The 13,187-nt window shown below is 41.7% G+C and overlaps 1 protein-coding gene across 2 annotated transcripts; it reads left to right on the top strand.

Moving 5' to 3' along the window:
- The first annotated feature begins 262 nt into the window (after positions 1 to 262).
- Positions 263 to 12,620, top strand: NECAP1 (NECAP endocytosis associated 1). Of its 2 annotated transcripts, XM_008140387.3 has the most exons (8): positions 263 to 375; positions 5,661 to 5,761; positions 5,918 to 6,022; positions 6,706 to 6,787; positions 7,621 to 7,729; positions 7,819 to 8,002; positions 10,147 to 10,267; positions 10,592 to 12,620. In XM_008140387.3, the coding sequence occupies exons 1-8, from the start codon at positions 281 to 283 to the stop codon at positions 10,638 to 10,640; spliced, it is 846 nt and encodes a 281-aa protein (XP_008138609.1). In that variant the 5' UTR covers positions 263 to 280; the 3' UTR covers positions 10,641 to 12,620. The 2 variants fall into 2 exon arrangements, with proteins under 2 accessions (XP_008138609.1, XP_054575287.1); XM_054719312.1 differs by lacking the exon at positions 5,918 to 6,022.
- Positions 12,621 to 13,187: the final 567 nt, after the last annotated feature.

Below are 13,187 nucleotides of genomic sequence, written 5' to 3' on the forward strand. Positions count from 1 at the left end.
CAACATGGCGCTTTCCCTCACTAACTGATTTCCTGAACGTGAGTCACGCACGTAGGAGATGCGGTAGGAGGGCATCTTTGCGATTACCTAAGATGGTGAGCCACGCAGCGCCACGGTTTCCAGGTTTCAACAGGGCTTCCCAACCAGAGGTTAATCTCCCGGAACCAAGTTAAACTGGGGCGGAAGTAGCGTAAGCGGAAGTTGTCGCCTAGCGCAAGTCCCCGCCCCTTGTCTCTACGCCCCGCCCCCGGCGGCGGCGGCGGCGGAGCGCAGAGCCAAGATGGCGGCGGAGGTGGAGTACGAGTCTGTGCTGTGTGTGAAGCCCGACGTCAGCGTCTACCGGATTCCGCCGCGGGCCTCCAATCGCGGCTACAGGTAGGGACTGCGGGGCACCACAGCCCGCGCGTACCCGGTCGGGAGCGACAGTTTCCTGCTCAGGCGGCACGCCGCTCGCCCAGGCCACTGCCCACCTCTGGGCTGTCTGTCACCTTGCTCGCCCCCCCACCCCCCCAAATCTGGGCTGTTATCACCCTGTACTCCCTCTCTTCCCCCGCTCTAGACTGCCATCATCTTTGTTTACGCCGCTTGAAAACGTAGGACCATCCCGCATCCTCCCATCCCTCCTCCCCCGGACCCTTCAGGGTTCCCCGTCTGCTCCCCATCATCCACATCCTGTTCTGCCTGCCAGTCACCTTTCGTTCGCTCTTCCCTGCGCCCTTCAGTTTGCCACCCTCATCTCTCTCTCTCCCCCCCCCCCCCCCCCCATTTCCAGTACCCCGTGCACATGTGTGGCTAACCATTGCGTTCTTGATCACTCTCTGGAAGATCCAGTTTATCTTTTGTGCCGTTGTCAGTCTTGCCACCAGATATCGTCATCCACCGATTGGTGTTCCTTTCAGATCTTTCGCCGGTGGGCAAAGCTTATGATCATAGGTTTTCCATTTTGTTTCTTTTCCGTATCTTTTGTTGATATTTATACAGTATTTTCTATCATCCCCCCTCGCCCCTTCCACTTAACCTCTCCTCTAGCTTTTCCCTTCAGAGTTAACGCAGCATTTCCTCCGCAAGGCTAAGTAGCTACCTTGCGATTCAATGACTGTGTGGGTCTGAGGATGCTGTAGGAAGTTAGGAAGTCAGCAGTGGCAAGAGTAACGTGTAACTCAGTGGGTTACCTGAGCCCTGGCAATGTAACCGCTGTATCATTTTTGGACCAAGCGCTTAACCTCTCCGAGCCTCAGTTTTCTCCTCTGTAAAAATAGAAAATAAAAAAGTGAGTGATAATAAAAACCTGCTGTGGTGATGTACCTCACAGAAGCTTTTGGAGGGTTATATGAAATGGTATAACGTGAAAGAATTTAGGAAACAGTAAAGCAGTATATAAATGGGGGATATTGTTTTTATTCCTCTGTCATCATCATGATTTTCCTTTTGGCATTTATAATTACCTCGGCTGGAAAGTTCTCTCTCCCTCTGTCCATTATTTTGCCTTTGTCGCGGAGGTTCATTCCTCAGGAATCAATATCTTTGTGCTTGCTGACCTATGCACTAAATGAACACTTTTGAGTTGTGCCCTTTTGGCAAAGAGACAGTCCTAATTTCAGTCTTTCAATCAGCATGACTAGGAGCCTGCTTGCTTTTTGGGGGTAGTGCTGTATGTGTGACTCAGCGGAGACATCACCCTCTTGGGGAAGCCCTCCTGGACCCTTCCATTCTGGCTTAGGGGTGCTGTCTGTGCTCCCAGGGCACCTCTGCCTGTCTCTACCACCCTGCTCCTCCTCCTGTATTGTGCTAGTAATGGATGGTTTGGTTTCCTGAATCTCCAGACTAGACGATGAGCACTTGACCTTTTTTAACTTGACATTCCCAGGGCCTAGCACAGTGTTTGGCACATAGCACTCTGTAAATGTTGACTGTCAGAAGAAAGTCGTAGGTTACACTTAATCGCACAAGCTAGCTTTGATTGAAAGGGTTAAATAAGGAAAATAGCTTAAGCCTTTCCACTTTAGGTGTTAAGATTTCCTAAAGGATTCGATACACATTGAAGTGGGGTTCTATTCCTTTTCTTTTTTTACTGCACGCTTTTTAAAAGACCTCCCTTCTCTCACTCATCTGCATTCCCTGTCTTCATTTCCTAGTTTATCCACAGCCTTTATCCTTATGTCAGTTAACTGCACTGAGCCATCAAAGCAAATTCTTAATTTTCCTCTGTTAGTATAGTGAGTGAGTGGAGCAGAACTAAGTTTGAATTGTGATTCTTATTTATTTGCTGGGTTACCTTTGGCAAATCACTCAACTCTTTTTTTTTTTTTAATACATTTTTATTGATTTCAGAGAGAAAGGGAGAGGGAGAGATTGAAACATCAGTGATGACAGAGAATTATCGATCAGCTGCCTCCTACGGGCCCCCTACTGGGCATTGAGCCCGTGACCCAGGCATGTGCCCTTGACCAGAATCAAACCCGGGACCCTTCAGTCCGCAGGCGACGCTCTATCCACTGAGCCACACCAGCCAGGGCTCACTCAACTCCTTTGAGCTTTGGTTTCCTCATCAATAAGAAAAGATGTAATAAGAATGACCTTGCGAGATCCTCTCACTTAATTTTCACAAGAGTGGGCATGATGACTGACACACAATAAATGCTTGATAAATATTATTTTTCTGTCTTGTCTGCATAATCTTTTTCAGTTGTGTACCAGAATCCACTTTACATAATGAGCATGATTTATTCGCTAGGCTACCATTAAAGGAAAACTGTTTTTGTTTGATTGTTTAATTTTTAGGAAGCAGGAGAAATCCTTTCTTTTAGTGATTAATAATATCAGAGGGAATAAATGACTTTATTTACCTAGTGTAAGCTGTTTGCTTTCCAGACTCTCACTGACCAGACAAATGGAAGGAAAATTTAGGTTGATGAGAAACTTTATAAATAATTAGAAAATGGTTTTTCAAGCTATAAATTCATTACTGCCCTTCTCCCCAGCTAAATTAATAATAACAGCCTGTTTTAGTATAATGAAAAGAATGCTGGACTTTGAACTTAGACATTATTAGTTACTGCATTATTGTCCTTCCCTTCACTTAGAGAGCAAGAGAGAGATAGATGATAAGATTTTCATGCCTATTTCATATGACTACTGTAAGGACTTATTACTAAGTTACCGTAAATGAAAATTTGTGAGGTCAGTTTAGAATATTGTCAGGAAACCAGCAAAACCAAGAATTCTTCAGGCTAGGTCTTGGGAGTGGGAAAGTAACTAAGGCTGAAGGCTGAGGAAAACTGCTGCTGTGAATGTCCATTTATTTATTCAGAATTTGTTAAGTATTGCTCACTAGACACACACGATAAATAAGAGAAGGAACCTGTCCAAAGAAACACATCTAGTATTATGGTTCCTGATATTTTCAATAGCCATTTCACTATATCTAGCTCTTTGCAGTCTGGTAGAATAAGTAACAACTAAATTAAAAGTTAATAGCTGGAACCACTAGAGCATTTTAATCTGGATAAATTCAGGTACTGAGGGTCTTTGAGAGCAGGGCATCAAGAGAGAAGGGCATGATAAGGATTTATCTTAAAAATCCTGTAAAATCTGTGCAAATTTTAATTTTCACATTCCTCCTTTCCACCTTTTGCTTATCCTGTTGTTAAACTCATTCTTGTTTAGATGATAGACCCTTTTGTTACCTTTCTGACCTGGAAGTATTAGTCCTCAGGTCCCAAAGGGAGGAGTTATTAATAACTTTGGCTTTGCCCTCCCTTTTCCACACTCCTGGCAAAACAGAATCACAAATGCAATGTTTTCCAAAATTGGTCATGTTTAAATGTCTTAGATTGCATGCAAATTCATTTATAATAGAGATGATAAATATTAAGTGTTTTCTATTGTTTCATGAACATTTGTAACTCTAGCCCACATGTCTTTTCTGAACTCTAGACTCATATATTCAATTCTCTACTCTATATTGTCTCTTGAAAATCTACTAGACATCTCCAATTCAGCATATCCAAAACTCCTGACCATTCTTCCCAGACATGCTCTATCTATATATAGTCTTCCTTATCTCAGTTTTTTGGCAACTTCTTTGCTAAGGCTAAAAGCCTTGGAGTCATCCTTGACTTCTCTCTTTCTCTTCTGTTAGAAAATCATGCTGCCATGATTTAAATATATCCAGAATCTAGCTACTTCTGCTACTGTTTCTTTCTGGTCACCATCATGACTTCTAGATTGCTAAAATAGTCTGCTAACTGATCCCCCTGCTTCAGCACTCATAGCCTTACACCCTTTCTACACACAGCAGAAAAGGAATTCTTTTAAAATGAAAGGGAGATCATGTCAGACGTCTGCTTAAAACCTGTAAAGGCTCCTCTTTCACTCAGAGTAAAAGCCAAAGTTCTTTTTTTTTTTTAATATATTTTATTGATTTTTTACAGAGAGGAAGGGAGAGGGATAGAGAGCTAGAAACATCGACCAGCTGCCTCCTGCACAACCCCCACTGGGGATGTGCCCGCAATCAAGGTACATGCCCTTGACCGGAATCGAACCTGGGACCTTTCAGTCCACAGGCCGACGCTCTATCCACTGAGCCAAACCGGTTTCGGCTCCCACCTCTCTCTTTATTCTCACTACAATGGTCGCCTTGGTTGAGGGCAGACATTCCAGGCAGGCTCCTACCTTAGCATCTTTGCTTTAACTGTTTCCTGTGTCTGGAATGCTTTGCCACCAGTTACCTGCATGGGTAGTTCTCATTTCCTTCACATTTTTGCTCACATTACACTTTGTTAATAAGGCCTACTCTGGCCCTGGTTGTTTTAGCTTAGGATAGAGCGTCTGTCTTTGGACTGAAGGGTCCTGGGTTCGATTCCAGTTAGGGGCATATGCCTGGGTTATGGGCCCAATCCCCTGTGGGGGGCATGCAGGAGGCAGCTGATCAGTGATTCTCATCATTGATGTTTTTCTCTCTCTCCCTCTTCCTTCTCTAAAATCAATTAAAAAAATTTTTTTTTAAAAACGGCCTACTCTGACCACCCCCTTGATTGTTGCAGCCTGTTTACTCTCCCACTACCCTCACAATCCCCCTTTTCTTTCCTCTGTGTTTTCTCTTTACCTTTGTACTTACCTGAGATACTAATTATTTTACTTATTATGTTTCCTTTTTATTGTCTACTAGAGGCCCGATGCACGAAATTCGTGCAAGCGTAGGCCTTTGCAGCCCCGGTTGCCTTGCTCCCCCCCCCCCCCCCCCCCGCCTACTGGTTGTTCCAGAAGGTCATTTTGCCGTCTGGTCTAATTAGCATATTAGCTCTTTAGTGTATAGGATTTTCTATTAGAATGTAAGCCTCACAAGGGCAGGAGTCTTTGTTTGCTGTTGTATCTCCAACACCTAGAATAGTGCCTGTAAATATTGGTTGGATTCAATGAAAGGTAATATTATTGGACTCCAGAATCCTCTAATAGTAACATTGTCTCCTGTTTGTTTTGGACTATGTGCAACAGGAGACACCTAATAGAGGGGATCATGAGCTATTGTTGATTTATTTAATAGGTAGAATAAATAATCCAGGATAGGAAAATAGAAATATGGCAAGTGATCTGTGTAGGTTGTTAATATATTAAAAACATGGACCTGAGACCTGAGGCTTCCCATTTTCCTATCATAGGGCATCTGACTGGAAATTAGACCAGCCTGATTGGACTGGTCGCCTCCGAATCACTTCAAAAGGGAAGATTGCTTATATCAAACTCGAGGACAAAGTTTCAGGTAATCTATACTGGTAACCCTCTAACATATTAAGGATATTGTTTTGATGTGCTTTTGTAAGTACCTTCAAGTTGGGGACCGAAATGGAAATACTTGTTAAGTGGAGTTTTAGGTTTTTGCTTCCTTTGCTCAAAGAAGTCTTTTCTTACCTGTCAGGGGAACTTTTTGCTCAGGCACCAATAGAACAGCATCCTGGTATTGCTGTGGAGACAGTGACAGATTCCAGCCGCTACTTTGTAATCCGGATCCAGGATGGTACCGGTAAGGGATCTGAGATTAGGAATGGGATGATTAAGAAAATAGTTCATGCACTTCAGTGAAAATGTATCCCGATTGCATTTATTTCACTTCAGTTTACTAATTTTTTTCCTCCCTTTTCTCTAAAGTTAACTAAAATTGCTAAAGGAGAAGGATTAACATATATTTGTAATAGGTCTGAATACAAGTTCAAGATATGGTAATTAATAGGTAAATGTAAATAAAATGTATATCTTAACAAAAGGATTTACACATATTGCCCATTTGTTCTTTGTGATGGGTTTTGGCGGTACTATCTTAAATCACCTATATCTGGGGCAACCATTAAACTTTTCTCCATAGTCGATATCAGAGGTTGACAAACTTTTTCGGTAAAGAGACAGTAAATATTTTAGGTTTTGTGGCCCAAGGAGTCTCCATTGCAGCTCCTCAGTTCTTGCTGTTATAGTGTAAAAGCAGCCATAGATTTTATATAAACGAATTGGTGTGGCTGTGTTCCACTAAAACTTTATTTACAAAAACAAGCTACGGCAGCGTTGGACTAGGGGCTTTATGTTGTTTATGGACCCTGGTCAGGGAAAATGATTCATGTTCCCAGACTTCAGGTAGGATAACTGTTATATTTTCTTTGGGTAGAATTTGCCGTCGGGACACTCCTATTCTGAATATTCCTGTCTCTTCCCCAGGACGTAGTGCTTTCATTGGCATTGGCTTCACAGATCGGGGTGATGCCTTCGACTTTAATGTCTCTTTGCAAGATCACTTCAAGTGAGTGAAGCTCGTCCTTATTTACTGGTTAAATGGTTTGGGGAAAGCTGCTTTTCAGTTGAATGGGTACTATCTCCTTTACCTCCTGGTTTCTTTATTTGGTAAACTAGTTTATTATGAATAGAAATTTTCCCATTCACTCTGTTTCTTTACATTATCTTTGTATCTGTTGTGTCCTTTCCTTATAGCCAGGAATATGTTTTTGATTCCTTGTACAATGGTTTGAGATGATGCTTTTGTTTATGCCTCTGGGGAATTAGCCATTGTTTTTGGTGGCTGAGAGAGGCATGCAGTGACAACAGGGCTGCATGTAAGACATGTGGAGAGTTAAGTGCCAATTTTGCTACTTCATGTAACTGACTTGTTTTGTGCTTATTGCACCATTCTTCAGCTCACCTGACTTTGGCGTAGCTGTAGTAGAGAGCACCATGCACACTGTCAGCTTTCCGACTTCAAGGGTGGTAATTCTGCTTTTCTGCCTCCGGACTGTGACATTGTGGAAGGTCACTCAGTTAACAGGGGTGCAACCTGGAAGAACTGAAGAGTTAACACTCCCTCAGGGGCAGCTCTCAAGCATGGGGGATGGGAATTGGTGGCCAAATACTCTCTTTTGGAGGGACAAGTTTAATACATATTCTGTTTGGTTCCTCAGTGGCATTGAGCCCTAGTTGTCCTCTTTCTTCGCTTTTCTTTTTCTTTCTTTCTCAACTCTTCATGTTCCTCACTTAGCTTTCTGGAATCCTGTTTTACATAAATTAGCTTCACTCATATCTGTGTGTCAAACTCTGCTGTCAGGGAATCCCAAATTAAGATAACTTACTCTTTTACTGAAGGTGGGTAAAGCAGGAATCTGAGATTTCCAAAGAATCTCAGGAAATGGATACACGCCCCAAGTTGGATCTGGGCTTCAAGGAAGGACAGACGATCAAGTTGAGTATTGGGGTGAGTATGGCTTTTTTCTTCCCTTTCTGTATTTTCATACGCCTATGACTTCTTTTTTTCTCTCGCTTTCCCTCTTTTTTCTTTCATAGAATATTACAACCAAGAAAGGAGCCACTTCTAAGCCCAAGACTGCAGGCACTGGAGGCTTAAGCTTACTCCCACCCCCACCTGGAGGCAAAGTCACTATTCCCCCACCATCCTCCTCAGTTGCCATCAGCAATCATGTCACTCCACCACCCATTCCAAAATCTAACCATGGAGGTAGTGATGCAGGTAAATCTCTCTAATACTTTAAACACACACACACACACACACACACACACACACACTCACACATTTTTTTATTGATTTTAGAGAGGGGAGAGAGAGATAGAAACATCAATGATGAGAGAATCATTGATTGGCTGCCTCCTGCACTTCCCCTACTGGAGATCCAGCCCATAACCCACGCATGTGCCCTGACTAGGAATCAAACTGTAACCTCCTGGTTCATAGATCAACGCTCAACCACTGAGCCACACCTGGGCTGGGCTCTCTAATACTTTTTACTTTCAGAAATCATACATTAGGTTGTAACTGGATAACACCTGTTTGCCAAGGAGATTGCTGATGTTTTTTCTATTAAATGGCACTTGGTACAGAAAAGGTAATTCAGGCAGCCTCTAGGAAGGTATCAAAGCCTTTCTAGTGAACTGAGATAATGGTATCTGGTAGGTTCTTTACAGAAAATGGGTGTATAGCCCAGCTGGTGTGGTTCAGTGGTTGAGCAGATCTATGAACCAGGAGGTCATGGTTCGATTCCAGGTCAGGTCACATGCCCTGGTTGTGGTCTCAAACCCCAGTAGCCGGGAGTGTAGGAGGAGGCTGATCAGTGATTGTCTCTATCTCTCCCTTCCTCTCTGAAATCAATAAAAATATATTAAAAAAGAAAAAGAAAATGGGTGGATATTAAAAAGACTATTTCCTTCATTGTGCCTCGGTTAGATGCGGTAGGCCTGAGCGTCAGGTGGACCCAGTTTTCAGTCATGGCTCTGCTACTTTATATCGGAATGTGCTTGGTAACATTACTTAAGTGCTTTGTGTTTCAGTCTCCTTATCTACAAAATGGAGAAGTAAAACTACCCAGGACTGTGAACATTAAATGATGAACTGCACCTAGCACAGTATTTGGAACATAGTAGCCATTCAGTTAATGTTATTTCTTAATCCTTTCCGTTTCTTCAGGAGGGCAGTTGGGAAGAGATGAGACATCTAGGTTTGTGAATGCATTTTTGTTCTTCCTTACTATCTGGTGGGGAAAAGAATAGATAGTTATTTACATTTGAAGAATGAGAACATTAGAGCTCAGAAAGTAATTTTCCTAAGACCAGCGAGCCAGATATTACAATCTGTGAGTTAAAAAAGTGTCACCAGAAGGCTGGGGATAATATCTAAGATTAAAATTTTTTTGTTTTGTTAAGTTATTCTTAAAAAATTAATTTTTTCCTTTATTGATTTTTAGAGAGAGAGGGAGAGAGAAAGGGAGAAACATAGATATGTGTGTGTGTGAGAGACGGGGGGCGGTATCAGTTGCCTCCTATTCGTACCTCGAACGGCAATCAAATCCACAACCTGGATATGTTCCCTGATCGGGAATCAAACCCATGACCTTTCGGTATATAGGATGACCCTCCAACCCACTGAACCACACCAGGGACAGGGCTTAAATGAAACTTTTTATTTTGAGATTGTAGAATCACATACAGTTGTAAAAATAATGCAAAGAAATCCCTTGTACCTGTTACTCAGTTTCCTTTAATAACATTTTGCAAAACTAGAATATCACAACTAGGAAATTGATATTGATACCATCTACCAATCTTACTTCTGATTTCACCAGTTTTATGTGTTCTCTTTTGTGTGTATTTATTCTGTGCACTCTATTGCGTGTAGGTTTGTGGATCCACCACCATGGTCAGTTCTATCACTTCAAGGATCCCTTGTGTCATTCTTTTATAAGCACACCTTCCTCTTAGCCTCTTCTCTCCCTCATCCCCACACTTTCCCCAGTCTCTAACCCTGGGCAATTACTAATCTGTTCTCCATCTCTGTAATTTTGTCACTTCAGGAATGTTTTATAAATGGAATCATATATAACATTTTGGGTTGGCTTTTTTCCACTCAGCATAAATTCCCTTGGGATTCATCCTAATTGTTGTGTATATCAATAGTTTCTTCCTATTTATTGCTGAGTAGTACTCCACGGGGTGGATGTACCACAGTATGTTTAACCATCACCCATGTAAAGAAATCTGAGTTGTTTTCAGGTTTTGGCTATTATAAAGCTGCTGTGTGTAGATTGTGTGAACATAAGCTTTCATTTCTAAGATTTATATTATGTTTCTCCTTTTCTTTTTCTTTTCTTATCTTGTATTCAGATATCCTTTTAGATTTGGATTCTCCTGCTCCTGTCCCCACACCAGCACCAGCACCAGCACCAGCACCAGCTCCAGTTCCTGCAAGCAGTGACTTGTGGGGAGACTTTAGCACTGCATCCAGGTATGAGCTTAGTGAAACCAACATACCCTCAGTCAGGTATGGAGGGTATGTACAGTCAGATGAAATCTTTGATCTGGGAAAATGGCATTTGTAGGTCATAGAGAGTCTTTGGCAGGGATTCTAGGTAAGGAAGTATAGGAGTGCTGGAGTGGTGGATTAAAACTGTAGAATGAAGTTTGAGTGGGATATTTTAGGCCTTGATAAGTAGGATTGCCGTGAAATATAGTTTCAAAAATTCTGGCCAGCGATTTCTTTGAAACTGTTAAGTAAACAATGGAATAGCTATCCTAATACTATGCCTTTGGCTTTCTGTTTGTCTTGCAGCTCTGTTTCAAACCAGGCGCCACAGCCATCCAACTGGGTCCAGTTCTGAATAGCATTGGCAGGATATTAAGGACAGACTTGAAGAATAAAATGACCTTGAGGGCACCAATCTGTGAGGGAAGTTAGGAATCCTTCTTTCCCCAGAACCAAAATTACTGGACAATCTTTTTTCATAGCTTCTCCATTGCGTTCAGGCTGGTTTATGTCACTCCCCTATGTTGTTATTTGTACAGCCAAGAAAGTATCTCTTATCTCCTCTTCACTATCAAGGCAGGGGAATAGTAGGTCTTCTCATACTGTGGCTGACTATGCAGGGCTCCAAGGCCAGGGTTTCTGAGGGAGATGACCTCTACCATCTGCAACATTTTTCTCCATCTTTGAAATGCTTAAACATATTTCAGAATCCTCTTTGTGAAGTCCTATTTAGCAATTTCAGGGGAGACTTCCTTTTCCACTCACCCAAGACTCTGAAAACAGGCAGAATGACCTCAGTGTTTACAGAATTTTGATAGAGATAGGAATGAAGAAACACCTGTGTCTTGAGTCTCTGCTGTCTACCCTCCAGGTGTATCCTATTCAGTGAACATCCAGTGCTGGGTGAAGTTTCATCACCCTCTCATGTGTTTACGTGTCTCTTCCTATGATAAGAGGGTTGTTTTGGTGGCATCTCCACTATTCTTTTTTTTAAAAAATATGTATATTGTGATTTTTTTTTTTTTAAGTGAGGGAGAAGGATAGAAAAATAGAAACATTGATGAGAGAGAAACAGCATTGATTGGCTGCCTTTTGTGGGCAGGGGTTCGAGCCCACAACCGGGCATGTGCCCTGATCGGGAATTGAACTGGTGGCCTCTTGGTTCCTGGCTTAATGCTCAACTGCTGAGCTGCACCAGTCGGGCTCCACTGTTCTTTTGTTTGTTGAATAGCACAACATCTTTGATCAGTGGGTGTCTCTTGGATAAAGGAAGTGCAATTGTGTTCCAAGTTCTATTCTAGAGAAGTGTTTACAGTAAGTTCTCACTTAACGATGTCGATAGGTTCTTCGACTTTAAGCCAAACCACTTATAACAAAACCAGTTTGACCATAGGCTAATTGATATAAACAAGAACTAAGTTCCTACAGCGTCTCATCAACAGCATAACAAAACAGCGTTATTAAAGGACCTGCTGTACATCCTTGCAGCTCCATCTAATTGCTGCATTTTGACCTAAAGTTGAGGAGTTAGAGTTCTTAATCTGATTTGTAGAGCAGAGAGGTTGAAAACATAACTCTTGTTCAGTACCCACATTGCCTTGCTGCCTGGGTATCTGGCCTGTTTCCATAAACTTTTTTCAATCCATCTAGCTCTTCAGTAGAAGAGCAGCTATTACATGTATCACCACTTAAGAAGGAAGCTGGAGAGTCACCACTTTAGTTATGATAGGTTTTGCCCAAATGACGGCTTTGATGCCCATTACTCAGGGTATCTCAAAGGCAAGTTGCTCTCTCACCACTTTCCTTTCCCTCTGCCCCACCGTTCCTTTTACAATGCTGTGAAGAGTGTTCCCTTTCCTAGATGATGGGGCGCTATCTATTTTGTTTGTTCGTAGATAGTTTTGAGGATGAGATGAAAAGATATTTCTTCCCTTAGTCCCTATTTGGATGTGTATACTCTGGCTGAAGGGAGGGAGTCCTTATGTTTATTTTCAAAATACATTTTCTCTCCTGGATTTCCTTCTTGACTCTTTGTAACTTTGGGTCCATTTCTTTTCATTGCCTCCCCTTCCAGGCAGCTCTATTCTTACAGAGCTGTGGCAGGGCATTTTTTAAATTCCATAGAAAACACTAAAATGAAAGTCTATAGAATCACTAGTGACTATTGGGAACCTATTTTCTCAATCTTCCTCCATGTTGTGTTCTTTGTATTCTCAAGATGATAATATATTATGTATTTGAATTGCTGAAAAGTTGATAATGAAGTTTTAAGATATATGTATATAAAGCATATGCTGTATTGGTGCAATAATGGTAATTAAAAATATGGAAAAAGGTGGTGTCTCTTTTATCTTTTAATTTGCCTATTTCATTGCCTTTTTGGTTTAATTGATGCAATATGAATGGGGTAATAGGTAATAAAAGGACATTTTATAGCTATTATTCTTTTTCAAGAAATAGGGGCTCTTAAGGAATTAAGGCTATACCTCTGCTCATGGTTCTGAACCCACAGAACACTCCTTATAAAGATTCATTACCTATTTGCTAGTACTGTTCATTTCATTTGCTTCTAGGCCACCTCAAAACTATAATCAACATAAATGGAAGGAATCAGTGTAAAAGATAGAACTAAAGTGAGTCGTAGACTTTGGCAGCTAGAGAATCTTGAAGTTCTCATTCAGTAATTATTACAAGAGATGAATCATAATGATTTGGGTGCTTGCCCCTTTTTTTGTAAAGTAACAGAGATTCTGTAAAGATTTGATCTCTAAGGGATAGGGGTTTGATGGCTTCCCTACCATGGCCTTACTGAGGTTGTGAGGCCATTGATAGAACTGTATCCTAATCTTCAGATTCTGTTTGGGGAAAATGTAGACAGTTTTCTAGCCCCACCCCCTCAGTT

Source organism: Eptesicus fuscus, chromosome 7, assembly GCF_027574615.1.
Source record: "Eptesicus fuscus isolate TK198812 chromosome 7, DD_ASM_mEF_20220401, whole genome shotgun sequence".
Taxonomy (NCBI): domain Eukaryota; kingdom Metazoa; phylum Chordata; class Mammalia; order Chiroptera; family Vespertilionidae; genus Eptesicus; species Eptesicus fuscus.